General features: G+C 48.4%; 1 protein-coding gene across 1 annotated transcript in view; it reads right to left on the bottom strand.

Moving 5' to 3' along the window:
- Nucleotides 1-14883, bottom strand: part of LOC113569314 (nesprin-2) — a 95579-nt gene that overhangs the window by 14796 nt on the left and 65900 nt on the right. Inside the window, exons 108-129 of the mRNA XM_035524396.1 lie at nt 14546-14842; nt 14210-14410; nt 13764-13925; nt 12955-13071; nt 11818-12026; nt 11462-11585; nt 11187-11369; nt 10685-10831; nt 10283-10459; nt 10023-10178; nt 9465-9620; nt 8735-8905; nt 8399-8532; nt 6095-6302; nt 4954-5136; nt 4259-4372; nt 3958-4112; nt 3675-3822; nt 3343-3449; nt 2609-2822; nt 2163-2357; nt 142-258 (exon numbers count right to left, since the gene is read on the bottom strand). Of these exons, the coding sequence (XP_035380289.1) occupies nt 142-258; nt 2163-2357; nt 2609-2822; nt 3343-3449; nt 3675-3822; nt 3958-4112; nt 4259-4372; nt 4954-5136; nt 6095-6302; nt 8399-8532; nt 8735-8905; nt 9465-9620; nt 10023-10178; nt 10283-10459; nt 10685-10831; nt 11187-11369; nt 11462-11585; nt 11818-12026; nt 12955-13071; nt 13764-13925; nt 14210-14410; nt 14546-14842 (3675 nt within the window). The remainder of the gene's footprint in view (nt 1-141; nt 259-2162; nt 2358-2608; nt 2823-3342; nt 3450-3674; nt 3823-3957; nt 4113-4258; nt 4373-4953; nt 5137-6094; nt 6303-8398; nt 8533-8734; nt 8906-9464; nt 9621-10022; nt 10179-10282; nt 10460-10684; nt 10832-11186; nt 11370-11461; nt 11586-11817; nt 12027-12954; nt 13072-13763; nt 13926-14209; nt 14411-14545; nt 14843-14883) is intronic.

The raw sequence follows: 14883 nt of genomic DNA, 5'->3' as shown, positions 1-14883 counted from the left end.
TTTCTAAACCAAATCACCTCACTCATTGTTGATCAGTGTTGAATCTCGTTTCCTACAGATTTTCAGTCAGTGCAATTCTGAAACCTGGCCGTGAGTAATCAGGTCAACAGTCCCCACTCATTGTTTCAATTAGGCAAGTACCTTGAAGAGTTTCTCTCGAAGCTCCAGGCTGTCTGGCAGTGGTTCCTTCAGTCTGACAGAAATCTTTTTCAGTTTAAGCAAACTGTCGGCGAGTCCAGCCTCACAGCTACTCCAGTTCTAGAATAAAGCAGGAGAAATTGCATTAATGCCGTTGGCTCTCGTTAGCTCCCTCTGCATTACAAAATGGACTTAAGTGCTTGGAATCGTAATCATTTGGTGTGTAACCTAAATCACTTTAACAAAGCCCACTCCAGTACTGCGTCAATTTTGGTTGTCCCCATATTCCTGATCTCAGACCTGATGCCACTGCTGAGGAATTTCCCGTCGCCGTGTTCATCATGAATTGTGTGGATTTGACTGTGGTGCTTGGCTGTCATGTTGTCACTGCAGTGTTAGGATCTCTGGTCATCGTCACACTTTCCTCAGTTAACCTACATGAGGTTATCACTCCTGCTAACCACTGTCCCAAACAGTAGAATCAGTCAGAGCTGGTTGTCTGTGGGCATGACTGTGATGTTGAACCCACAGTATCTGGTGAGTGTGCCAAAGGTATGGCGAGGCAAGGCAAGTCGATTTATATAGCACTGTTCATACAGAGTAGCCATTCAAAGTGCTTTAAGCTAAAAGCATGTTTACACTTGGTCGAAGTTCATTGTTCTGACGACTGACGGGGCCCACCAGGAAGCGAACACACCATGCAGGATTACTGTAACCTGCATGAGCTCCGTTAATCTACCGTGCTATTGCACAGAACGCCGGACCTTCTGTAACACTGGATTCCTTTCATAATTATGTTGTGTGCCCGTCTAGACCTCTAAAACTGATCTGCTTGCCTGGTCTACTTCTCTGAATCTCCATGTGTATGGGTTTAAACAGTCCAGTTTCATAAAGATGGTAATGCATTCACGCTCACATCATGCTTATGCTTATGTACATGTCATTTTTAATATTTCCATTAATGACAGAAGTAACGAGAACTATATTTCTGTAATGAAGATTAGGTCTCCATCAACTCCGATTCGACCAAATCCACAGCCATAAACACAATCTGTTTTATAATACTCTTATGCTTCTGAAATCCTTAGTTAGCTGGATCAAGTCTAGACTAGGAATAGCCCTAAACTTTAGTTTATTGGAAACGTAACTATTTTCCAATGTGTGAGACATCATCAGATAAGCCTGTACTTTCCTAGGCACAATACACTAAAATGTGAACTTGATACACTTTAAATGTGCAACAAAGGAAGGGAAATGGAGTCAAATGGACCAAAATGCACTATTATGATAATGATATGTGCACAATGTACTCTAATAATGGACTGAAAACAGGATCTAATGCCTATACTGGACAAGCATGCTAACTCTAACTCTCTCTAACACAGCTCTCTCTAACTCTCACCCGGATGAATGGTCTGCTTGTGAATATGTGTGAACAACCAGGAAGTTTGCTTCCTATAGTGATCCCAAACTGCCCCCTGCCACCAGTGACTCAGAGTGATAGAACCATGCTGCTTTATATGTAGATTAGATTACGTCTCATATCTTCCCAATTCCATCTCTTGATTGCCATAGTATAGTACAGAAAGGCACCAAAATGGAGTAACAAGGTCAGTGGCAGCTTCATGAAAGCACCAGGCAAATCAAAAGGAGTCTTCAAAAGCTCAAGGATTCCATACTTGGCGATGGATTTTCTACACAGGATGAGGACACCACTACTAAGGTTGATGAAGACCTGACGTGGGTTTTAAAGTCAGAAAAGGTTAGCTCTGGTGTATCTCAGGTGCTTTGAGATATGTATTATTTAATGTAACAGCATTGAGGTGGAGAACTGGGTTCTCCATTGACAGGCTAAACTTTCCCATGTTCCAGGATAATACCTTTAATCCCACTGTGCCACACGGAATACTACCAGACGGCCCCGTGTCAAATTAGTTCAGCGCTGTGCTCAGAATGTGTGCTCTCTCACATAGCGACTGGATCACAGTCAAAGAAATCGCAGTTATCCACTTAGAGTCCCTTACGTGAATGACAGTCTGTGCTAGAGTCTTCCTCTTCTCCAGCAGGCTACAGCTCTGCTCCCAGGCCTCCTGTAAGGCCCGGAGTTCTGTCGCCAGCTCAGACGGTGCCTGCGTGCCTGCCCGGGACAAGACGTGCCTGCCTTCCTGCACCGTCTGGGTGTAGAGCTGCTTGCGGGAGCTCAGCTGCTCCTGAGCCCACTACAGGGAGACAGTGAAGATGTGGTCTAAAGATGCTGGAACTTCACAATAAATGTATGCAGTTTACGATAATGTGGTCTGTCATGTTGCTGGCCAATGCCTGCAGCGAGATTTGCTGTGGCAATTGCAGCCTATTAATCATTCATGCAGCTCTTCCCAAAGAAATGATGCCTAAGGTTCCTGCAGCAAAGCTTAAGAAAGAGTCAATCTCATACACAACAATTTTATTTCTTGTTTCTCCGCATTCGTACCTCATAGTCCTGAATGGACTGTTGGAGCTGCTGAAGGCTGCAATTCACCATGCCAGCAGGGGGCAGTAGTGGTTCCAAGTCACCAAGAAGCCACCAGAGCCTTTTCAGGCCAGTGCTACAGAGCCTCCACTGCCGTGCCAGCTGCTCCAGGCACCTGCTGCGCTGCTGGACCGTGTGCAGTGTGCCCTGCCAGCGCTCTCTGAGCTGGGTCAACCTCAGAACCAGACCTCGCCTGAACGACCAAAGCCAGGATCAACACGGTGGGTAATGACGGCTCCGTTAGCATTAATGACAGGCCCATTAGCCCTTTGTAATGTAATGTTCACATGTCTATTAACGCATTTATCACAACCACACATTAATTACTGTTGAGCTTTATTAAAATAAGAGACAATTCAGCTGTCTGATAGTGAGCGTCACTGAAAATGAAGAATGATTTTGCTTCACATCTGTGATACATCATGTCTGGAGAGTAAGCCAGCTTGTTTGGTAACTGAACTCCTGCTTTAGTTATGATCTCCGCTGGGTCTGTGTACTGAGCCCTGCACGAGTGCTGCTGCTGCTGGTGCTGGTGCTGGTGCTGGGACCCCCCCCGTCCACACACACACACACACACACACACACACACACACACTATTTTAACTGCTTTGGAAGATGTTTCATTTCCAAAGCCTGCAGGAGCCAGTGTGTGCAGGGAACAGGAACCACCTAATGGGCCAAGGGCCACAGTGTGCGGTTTCACTCGCCTGTCCTCTGCTGGACCTTTCTGCAGCACACTCAGAGCCTCAGTGACCACAGCCTCCAGGAGCTGCTGACCAACCAGCACTTCCAGTTTCAGTTTCTGAACAGATACGCATGTTAAAAAGCATTCATACAAGGAGTTAAGCTTCAGCACTATATCGTCTGTATTTTTTCTCAGTATCTATCCGAAAACTCCCACGGATGCACTACTGAATATATTTCTTTGATGCCATCAATCAGTGACATATAACAACGTGACTGGCACAAACTCTTTTTCCCCCCAGGTACTATGCACGGGAGCGAAAGAGGCAAAGAGACACGAAACCTGGTGAGCGGCAAGCTGCTCCCTTACGAACGAGCCGTCTCCAGAAATCTCGCTGCACAGGCTGTCCTCCACTCTCTCTAGTAAAGCCATCCATGCCTGGCACTTCTGTTGGAAAGTCTGCACGCACAGCTGCTCACTATACATCTCCCTATCAAAAGAAGATCACACACACACCATCACGCATACCGGGCAGAAACATCTGACGTGTTGCAAGGGTAGCAGACGGAAATCCTGGATTCTCTCCCGCTCCTGGCATTGTGTGAGTGGTCGGAGAAGCACATACCTGTGCCTGTCCGTGGCCTGGGAGAAGAGCCACACCCACCGCGCGTTGAGGTCCCGCAGACGTTCGGCCTCACCTACCCCGATGACGAGTCTGAGGCCCTGCTCGTTCAGAGCTCCAAGGTCAGGGGTCAGACCACTCAGCTCCAATAGACCCATCTTACAGGACACAGAGAGCAAGACAGGGGCAGAGCGTGACTAAGTGAAAGGATTTATGCGAGACCAGATTGAGCCATATATTTAATTGTAGATTAGTCTTTAATCACTATTTTTGGTTGGAGAAACAGAGGAGTCAACTAGCTCACCTTCAAGCACTCTGTGTTTGCAGTGGGGGGCGTCATTAGGTCTTCAGAGCTTTTGAAACTTTGTTCTAGAGATTTCAAACCTTGACTGAAGGTGACATACTCTTCTAATTCCTCCTACATGTGTATACAGAATAACAGTTACTGATGCATTCTGTTGGCTTCACGAAATTCAGACCTCAGAGAACAATATGGCTGTGTTCGACATAGCGTACTTTGCTACTCACGTACTGATTCGCCCCCAGATCAGTATGCAGTATGGAGTAAGTGACCAAAAATTATTTTTCATATACATGAAAGATACCTGGATGACGTATACTTCCGCCAAATATTTCATATTCCAAATATTCCACAGCTTATCTTGTGTACTGCATCCCGGTGGTGGAAAATCTTTCATGAGTGGGCGAGTCCTTCATACGGTCACATGACCTCGTAGTATGGTTTGTGTTTGCAGCATACTGGATGCTATACTGCATGCTACTATCCAAACCAGTATACAGTATATACTGAGTATACAGTATGTAGTAGGCTATTTCGAACAACTGCTCTGTTGCATGATGGGATGCAGTACACCACGAAGATAGCTCTGGCTGAGTACTGGAATGGCATACTGATTTGGGGCCCAATCAGTAAATCAATAGTGGGCTATTTTGAACACAGCCTATTTCCATTGTAAATGTTATACGTGAAGCAAGCACCTGGAGGTGTAGCCGTCTCTTAGACAATGCCTGGCCCAGATGCCCAAGATCACGTGAGAGCAACCTGGTCTGTGATTGGATGAGTGGAGCTGCCTGGGGCTCCATCTGTGCAACAAGGGTCCTTGAGGCTTCCCATACTTCCCCAGCACTGTTCTGCAATGCTTCCATTTTGTCCTCCAAAAGCTAGTAAAGATACACAGGAAAGGTGTAAAACATGAAATTAATGCAGGACTGAGACAAGAAAAAACAAACCAGAATGACAGAGACAAATGCATACAGACAGAGAGAGAAAGACAGATATTCTGCCTTTACGGAGTGAGAGGGAGACAGTGAAACAGACAAAGAAGAAGAGAGAGAAACAGGGAGACAAGTAGCACAGACATTGATTGGCCACATTTCATCATTCTCGCCTCATAATGCCGAGCTGAGACCGAAAGCCAGGCATATTCTCCTCATGGCTAGAACTACTATCATCTAGGACTGGGCGCCGTGCAGCTGTGCATCAAAGCAGTGTACCAGTGCAGTTTGATTCCACACCTGATCCGCTCTGATCCGCAACCTTCTTTTCATCTTTTCTTCTTCTCGCTAGTTCATTGTTCATTTTTTATTTCCCAAGTACAACTGTACTAATTAGTCACTCAGAAATATCAGACCCTTTTTTTTGCAGGGACCAAAGCTGATATTTCTAAGGGTCTTTCTGGTATTACTCACAATGATTCCCTGAAATTACTCATGATGCTTCTCTGAGAAGGAAATGCTAGAGGTTTCTGTTATCCAAAACAACATTAGACTCAACTCCCCCTTTGAAGCAGTATACCACATGCAGGTATTTTTAACAGTGCTACTTTCTAACTCAGGACTCAATGTTCTGCTAGTATAAAAAGCTCCACAGATTCATTAGAATAATATAGCAGATCCCCAAAACCCATTATATCTTTACCTCACAAAGCCATTTTGCTTGCTCTATATCAGTTTCATGATATAGTGCAGCAATTAATATGTCATCATACATATTGGTGTTTATACGTCTGCATAAAGCAGCTTATTTTTTCAAAACTGCTCCCAGATTTTGCCGTTTGAAAGTTTGCACGCAGCAGCGGTTTGTTCTCCTGCGTTCGTGGTGTCGCGGGGAAGCACTCACGCCAATCGCGGCGATTCTGCCGTGAAGCAGAGTTACCCGGGCCTCCTGCTGTCCAGCCGGGCGCCTCAGGAGCACCTCGTACTGCTCCCAGAGATGGCTCAGTCGTCCAGAGCAGTCCAGGTAGAGTCGCCTGTACACTTTCCACAGCTCTAGCTCTGTCTGGGCCTTCTGCAGCTGTCTGTCCACATCCTGGACCGTCGCTATCCATCTGATACACACACACACATTTGGAAAATGTGTTTCTGTCAGCACCCTGGCCAAACGCTTCACTTACATGTCATATTTACACCTCCACTTGAAAATGGCCCAATTACAGAAAACTAAACCATTGATAAAATGCACATCTACATGATTCCAGAGTGTGCACTAGAAAAGAGACACTTTCTATCCACATAACATAATGTGCATTCACATCAGTGCACAAACCTGTTATAGGTGTATCATGGTTAATTTCAAAGCTTCTGAACCAGATTAAGTAACAACATCAAAGAGGCATCTACAAGATCATTTCTTTATATCCTGCTTTGGAAATGATGGATTTCACATACAATTGGTTCATATGAAAGTGTAATTCAAACTAAAAATGCTGATATCTTGAATTACATAACTGAGCAACCACATTTGGAAAGGACACAAAACTCTACAACTCCCAGCCCTGGCATAGTGCCTTGGACAAGCAGTGGACAGACTGAGACAGTACACAGTAGATAGAGAGACAATTGCACTGGCCGTGAGACAGCACCCAGCAGACTGACCGGTGCACTGGCCGTGAGACAGCACCCAGCAGACTGACCGGTGCACTGGCCCTCCACTGTTCCACCATCACTTCCCCTCCCCCACGCAGCCTGAGGCATCTCTGCCAGGAAATTGTGCTAGCAGGCAGACGACGTTCTCTAGGCGAGATATGATTTGCAGCCTGAGTTAGCACTTCCAAGAAACCAGCGTCTCCTGTCCGCCCCTTTAATCAGCCTGGCTGGAATCCCTCTGCAGCCGCTCAACCGCAGGAGTGAGTGTGAGCGCAAAGAAACAGATAATGGGAAGTAGCCAGGTGAAGAGAGAGAGAGGGCAACATCACAAGAGCAGAGTGGCTCCTCCTAATTCTGCCTGACAGTACCGTCTGGTGGACACACACCCTAGCATACCGATAGCATGTACATTAAGCTCAGTCAGTCACAACAGAATACCTAAATGTGCATCCTAGCATACCTAACCATCTCCAGTTCTTATTAGTGGTCCACCGAAATGACTTGTTAAATGGCCGATGCCTTTATTTAGAGAGCGGGGCGACCGATGGCAGATATGTAAGGCCGAGATCACGACTGATAAAATACAATTTAATTAACAACAATAATAATAAATGAGACACAAAATTGCTGAACTTAAATGAACATTTATTTAACTATAAATAGTTATGGCTTAGTTATTGTCTGCAGTGTCTGTCTGTACTCTGTCTGCAGTGCATTTGTTTTATATTAATTTAAAAAGGCATCAACTAAATGCCCACAGGTAACAGAAAAAAGAGAGCACATGAGAGTTGTACTACTGGGCTCTAAACAACTTTTTCACCACCATGCTCGTTATAAGCAAAATCGCCAATCTAAGCAATCAACAAATGGAAAAAAAACTCTCTTTGCACAGCCTGCTCATATCTAACAAGTGACTAGAGGTGAGAATAATGTGATACCACGGAGATTCTGCCCCACGTGTAATCAAGCTAATTATTCCAAGCTGGTGTACACACACACAGAAAGAGACACGTACACACACGCCCACACACACACTCGCACGTGCGCAAAGACACACACACAAACATACAGGTGTTCGTTCCCTAAAACGTTGGAAAGTCAGTAATGTTAAAGATGGCTTTCAGAGTCCTGTTAACATAGATTAAATCAAGTTAAATCTCCCACTAGCAAGTACAACTGACTGTAACTAACGTTTGGTAAACGTCTTATAACTATCAAATCAATCGCTTATGATGGCAGATTGTGGCGAGTTGTGGCGTGAACAATAGCCTTTGGAGCCCTGTAAGCTAACCAGCTAGTTTAGCTGGTTAAAGGCTTTCTGACATTACAATTCCCAAATAACATTCCCATTTCCTCACTAAATGACCGGAATCCATCTAATTATACAGACAGTAAATATCGTACATGAGCACAGGCATCAGCCGAAGCCGATTATCTCAAAATGGCCTTAATGCAGGACCTTTCAATCCAGTCTTATCAAAAGGACATCCTAGCAGAAGCCCTGCTGTTAAAGTGTGCAGTAGTTACAGTTGAGCGGCTGCAGGCAAGCTGTACTCACCGCGCCTTCTCGCCATACAGGCGGGCAGACATGAGCAGGGCAGTGCTGGGGTGGACTCTGCCACTCAGGTCTGAGCACAGACTGGCTAAGCTGGTCCACGTCTCTTCTGTCTTCACCGTTTCCATCTGAAGCTCCTGTGGGCAAGAGCCAGCTTCACACCAGACATTCGGACATTGAAAGAGGCACACGAGTGTCTCTAGCACCGTGCTTACTACGTCAGGGAGGAAATCACGCGCACACGTCTTTCCTTTAGCCAAGGTGTATTCACAGAGTCAGGCTATTCCCGGGTCACATGAAATCCTGCAAAGTATACCGTAACAGGCTTCAGCCTCTTACCTGGAGCTGCTCTGCATGGTCTCGGCTCTGCTCCAGGGAGAACAGTGGGCCTTTTCTGCACTGCAGCCGGTAGGCCACGCTGGCTGTTCCCAGAACAGCAGTCCTCAGTGTCATGTTCCACTGAGTCCACAGCTCCTTCAGCGCCGCCAGAGACGCCTGGACTGCACACAGCTGCAAACACCAAAGCTCATGAATCAGTCAATAATCTAGGTGAAAAGGAGTTTTACGTGCGCATATCATTAAGCTCTGTATCTCTGCGTATTGTCCAGTGCTGTGGACATTTAGAGATGGTAAAAGGTGCGTCTGCTTCCTTTGAGAGGCCTGCTGCAAATCTTTACAAACAACCGCACTCAGAGCATTGTTCAGTGGGTCAGCATAATTAAAGCAGACTGTGCTAGGATTAGATCTGCCAGAGGAGCATAGCCCCCCCTGAGTCATGGTTCCTGTCAAGGTTTCTTCCTCGTGCTCTAAGGAGTTTTTCCTAGCCACTGTCTCCCTTGACTTGCTCACTGGAGCTTGGAGATTTGTAAAGCTGCTTTGTGACAACAGTGCTAAAAAGTGCTATATAAGTACATTTGATTTGATTTGATTTGATTTGATTTGATTTAGGGATAATCCCATCCCCAGGGGACAAAAGTCCTGGATCTTCTCATTTCCAACGTTTCCTTGCTGTGGCAAACAACTACCCTGTGGCTTCAGTGTGATGTACAGTGAGGAGGTGAGAACTCACCTGCTGCAGGAGAGCTCGGCTCCGCTCCCTGGTGCGCTCCAGCGGGGTGGAGGACGCCCGATCTCCCGCATGCTGCCCGCCCGCCTGCTCCAACGCGTGCCGAGTTTCCAACTGCAGCAGCTCAGCAGATTTCAGCTTCAGCAACTCCTCCTCTCGCTGCACAGAAACAGTGACCGACGCCCCATCTATTTCACTCGCGCAGACGTCCTGGTGTCTAGGTCTGCTGTATCTGTCCAGCTACACTTCCCCCAGGATGCAAATCTCTTTGGTATATAAAATGGGAATGGTTAGCTATGCTCCCCAGCTGGGCTTCAGTGTAACCCTGTGCTATGAAGTGAAATGCTAGTTGGCGTGCCAGGGTGCGCGCGTCCACCCGAATGTAGTGTCAGGCAGGTTTAGGAAGAGCCGCTCTGAGGTGATGCTGCCTGCTCTCTCTTCTGCATCTCTCACTCACTCTCTCTTTGCCACAGACAAGCACATTATTAATCTAATTTTGGCTTCAAAAATGAAAGCTCAGTGCTTTGTGAATACTAGCCCAGTGAAGGATGTAGCACAGACCTTACAGTCCTCCAAGGCCTGGAGCATCTGTGTCCAGCCAGCTGGCCTCTCAGCAACATTCATTCTCTCTTCCAGCTTCGACATCCATCTGTGTAGTCGGCACAGTCGGCCCTCTCTGTCTGCGTAGGTCTGCTTTCTATACTCCATTTCATGCATCTGTAGACAAGCCGCATGGCATTTTACTAAGATCACTAAACACAAGTGACACGTGGAGTCTCCACGGTCCGGGGACAGTAGCGGATGAGAATCTCCGTCCCCACCTGGCTGTCAGTCTTCCCCCGAAGGAGGGTCCAGCGGAGATTGAGGGCCCCAAGCTGCTCGGCACGGAGCAAACGTTCGTTCCCAATGGCAGGGTGGTCCTCTGAGCTCACCTGCTCAATGGACTGGTTGAGGAAGTCAAGGCATGGCTGCCAGCTTGTCACTTCTGCTTTGGCATCCTAAAGAAAGCCAACAATCAATGCTCTCTCTCCTTTGTTTTACTACACAGGGCCTTATTTCAATTCCACATTTAACACTCCATTGCTCAGTTCCCCAATGCACGCAACTCAACGGGGCCAATTTCAGCTGCTCATAAAGGACCTTTGAATGAACTGGAGCAGAGCCATCGCGGGGTGGCCTAAAAGAAAGGTGGAGGGTTTGTGAATGGAGGTGGAGAGGGATACCTTCACTCTTTGCAGAAGCATGGCAAGCCCAGCGGAATCCAGGACATACTGCTCCCTATGGCTCTCCTCCTCCAGTCTGCTTTCCATGCGCTCCAGCCAGGAGGTCAGCTCAGCCATGACCTCAGTCTGAGACAGGCCTGCCAGCAGCTGGAACAGGGATACGTGGGCGGTGTTATAGCGCCAGCGATAGCTAGTTTTCACTGTCAGCTAAGCACTGCACAGTGTACAAGGAGTGTGGGCATAATGGCATAAAGACTTTCACAAAAACAACCAACAAGCAAGCAAAATGATCAATGAAACAACAATAAAGCAACAAACAAAGATACCAACTAGACAGTCATGAGGAGTTCACGTTGAAGAGCACACAGGTGGAACACTGTAGATATGAGAGTAATTGGTCAGAGAAAAACAGATATGAAGAAATATGTGGGGGATATGGGGGAGTTGGAGAGAAGTGGATGGAGTGAACTACAGAGAAAGATACAGAGAGAACCTGGCATACCTGTTGCAGTGTGCGCTGCACGGAGGGCAGAGTGTTTGTGAGATCTGTCCAGCCTTGCTCGAGCTGGGCCAAGCGTTCTCGCACAGCCGGGGCGCCGCTGTCCGACAGATGCAGCACATCAGTGCCAGCCCTCGTGGCCATAGACATCTGCTCGGACCTGGTTTCCAGCTCCTTGACAAACTCCTGCAGCACACACCATTCCAAGCCTGGTCAGAAGCACGCTATTCCAAGCCCGGTTAGCAACGCTTAGACATCGGAGATTGAGTGAGAGTCACCATGAGCTGCGGCAGGAGGACCCTGGCGTCCCGCGGCCTAGAGCCACCCAGGCTGCTCCACATCTGCGCATGTGTGCACGTAGTAGCCATCCAACTCTCCAGCTCCGCTGAGCTGCACTGGAACCTGCAGAGCAAGTGAAAAGGTGCATAAAAATATATGCACAAAAAAACCCCCACTGTGTCAAGCCAATGACATTGTGCATGTTTTGATGACATTAGATCGTCACTAAAGCCTGGCACAATTGTCAGTGGTGTCAGAACAGGAAAAACCCGATAATGTGCAGTGCATGGAGTGAGAAGTGACGGTGCATGGCGAGACCACAGCAGTCACACTGCATGTGGTGTCTGAGTCACACCTATCGTAGCTGACTCGCATCTCCTCTGCGCGCTGAAGCTGCTGCTCCGCTCGTCTGTGGAGTGACTGCCAGTACGCCTGCAGCCCTGCTCCGGGGGCGGCCCGGCCGTCCCGTTCCCAGGACCAGCAGGGCGAGTCCTGCAGGAGGCTGGCCCAGTCCCGCAGCATCTCAACCTGGGGCCTACAGTCCTCCAGGAGCCCTAGTACCCGCTGGGAGCGCAGAAGGGTGGAAAAGGCCGGATGAAGGCCGGATGAAGGCCGGAGAACAGAGAGAAAGGAAAGACGGGTGAGAAAGAGCAAAAAAAAAATATTTTAAAAAAATCAACTCCGTAAGAAAGAAGTAATGAAACAGAGAATTAAAAAAACAGAAAAGAAAGTAAAAACTTTTTCAACATCTGTACTCGGCACTGGCTCCTCATCTCTCTCTCTCTCTCTCTCTCTCTCTCTCTCTCTCTCTGCCTCTCGCCACCCCTTTCAGTGCTATGGCAACACCAACCCCTCTCAAGCACTGGCCTTGGAACAGGAATGAGTTCGTCGTAAATCTATTACCGCCGTCCAATAGGCTCGGCTCACCGTTCTGCATGAGTCAATCGGGCTGAGAAATGAGCTTCCGTAATTGTGGGGGGAATAGAGGATACAAGAGTGGCCAGTGCAGGCGGCAGAACATGGAGTTCTGCAGATATGGCAACTGTCGTTCCAAGTAATTTGATTTGGAATAGAGTGTGCTAAAAAGGGGCCTGTACAGCTGGCGGTCCATGAGTCTCTCACAAAGACAAGACCCTCCTCTCCTGTGTCCTTCATGCTCCATGTAGCAAAGTCACTCATGCTGGATCATCTGGGGGAATCGCCAAATAACTCATCCGAACAGGATGGACCTCCTTATTGCCCCTGTATCACCGAGTCTAATGAGGTTTGGCAAAGAGACAGATGAACATCACCTGCTCAGAAACGCAGCAGGAGCCGCAAGCAACCGTGAAGCTGGCGAAGGGGAAAGCCTAATCGGACAATCAGGATGTCGGCATAAACCAGAAAGCTGGATATGTGCGCAGGACCTAACGCAGGCCAGAATTACCCAAGCGGGATGCGGGGGCTTCATCTTTCAGCTCGAACGAGTCTAACTCTGAGAAGGAGCTCTCACTTGGTAGGTGTGCAGGTGTTCCAGCTCAGGGTGGAGGTCTTCGCTGGGTAAAGCTGCATCCAGCTCCTCCAGCTGCGTGCTCAGCCTCCCCCTCACCTCCTCATACTGAGACCACTCCTGCCGCCGTGGGAAAGAGCACACACTGCATTCACTGGTTAATGCCCCCCCCCCCCCCACTGCTTAAAAAGGTGGCATTTGAGTTCTGTATTAATAACTGATATTCAGTACGTTGGTTCAACTGATTGCCACGCACTGGTTGAGAGTGTTCTTCCGCGGAAGAGCACTGACGTAGATGGCTACTTTTCCGATCACAGTCCGAGTCCGTGAGTGGGTGACTGGGCTTTGAATACTTTTGTATAATTCATAGCAGGGGATTCCCCCCCTCCCCACTTTTCTATTCAAAACCTCTATTCAAGTCCCACATACACTGTAGATGCTGTAGATTATGAGAACTGAGTGCTCGAATGGACGTTTAGTAGACAGGACTTTGGGCTATTGGCCAGCAGCTCGGGGTTCAAATGCTGCCATTAGCCACTGCTGGGCCCTTGAGGAAGGCCCTTAACCCTTTCAGCTGAAACATGTGACCAAAATATGACCAACTAAAGGCATTCCATCTGGCCTAGATCTCAATCAACTGAATCAGTAATATGACTTTATACCTTAAATACATGCATATTGGTTTTCGGACAATATTTGTGTGGAATCCTCAAAAGCAACATGGTGCTCACATGTTGGGAAACACTGGTATCTGAGACTGTGCACTCTGGTCAGGAAAGTGCGCTTTGGTTGGGACAGCCCTCCGTACATACCTGTATGTTATACTGCATGTGAATTCCTTGCTCTTGAGCCTGCAAAAGTAGGTCAGAGACCAACCGCTCAGTGTCTCCTTGGTCCTGTAGTGCCCCCTCTGGCAGCTGCTTGGAGAGATGTACCATCATGACGTGGTAGGTCTTCAGCTCCTGGAAGTACCTCTGTGACCACATTCATTAAAAGACAGCTGAATACAATGAGTAATGGACTCATCCAATCTCGAACAACATGACGCGCAGCCTGTGTGAACCGGCTGCCTGATATCTGCATTACTCACCCACACATGGTGAAGGTTTCATTTATGTTCTTGAGGTTCATCTATCAACTCGCCTATCAAAACATTAGACTTGTACAACATGGGTATACAGTGCTAAGTAGTTCGCCATGGTGGGAACGCTGCGCTACACTGGAATAAAGCTACAGGGCTGATGGATGCGCATAGTACCTTGTGTTGCAAGAGGAGGCTCTGGAGCTGGTGGTAGCTTAGAGGCCGTGTGTTCCTGGTGTGCTGCAGCCGTTCAGAGCCCAGCTCCGCGAGAGCCTCCAGGCCCTGCAGGAGCGCCCGGGAACAGCGGCGGAGCGCCGGACTCTCCCCCGACGTCTCCCGCAGCTCCCGCATGGAATTCCACACTCCACTCCGTGCACTCTGATAGGACGGCAGAAGGGTGACGGGAGAGTCGGTGACGCTCAGGCAAACGACTACGTAGCAAGAAGGCGGATTCAATCCGCGGGGAGGTTCGCTGGAGACCCCGTGGTTCAAACGAGGGCGGGGACGTTCTACCTGCTCGCTGGACATGTCCAGAAGCAGGCTGCTGGCGTTGCTCTGCTGAGGGACCCTGACCTCCAGCACAGACACTGGGCTCTCCAGCAGGCACTCCTGGAGCCGAGACGTGTGACCCAGCCACACGCTTAGCTCCTTCTCCCGACATGCCAGGGCTCTCTGAAGAGACACCACGCAACTCCGGAGATGCTCCAGACAGGCAGATGCGTCAGACGCCCCGGGGCCGGAAAGGGCAGCGAATTCCGAGCCCAGGCTGCTGGTCTCAGTGGCCACGGAGGCCAGCTGTGCTGACAGACTCTGGGAGACCAGGAGAGCAGAGGCCAGACATCAGCGAGACC

The sequence above is a fragment of the Electrophorus electricus genome, chromosome 3, assembly GCF_013358815.1.
Source record: "Electrophorus electricus isolate fEleEle1 chromosome 3, fEleEle1.pri, whole genome shotgun sequence".
NCBI classification, from domain to species: Eukaryota; Metazoa; Chordata; class Actinopteri; order Gymnotiformes; family Gymnotidae; genus Electrophorus; species Electrophorus electricus.
This window is presented reverse-complemented; position numbering and strand designations above follow the sequence as displayed.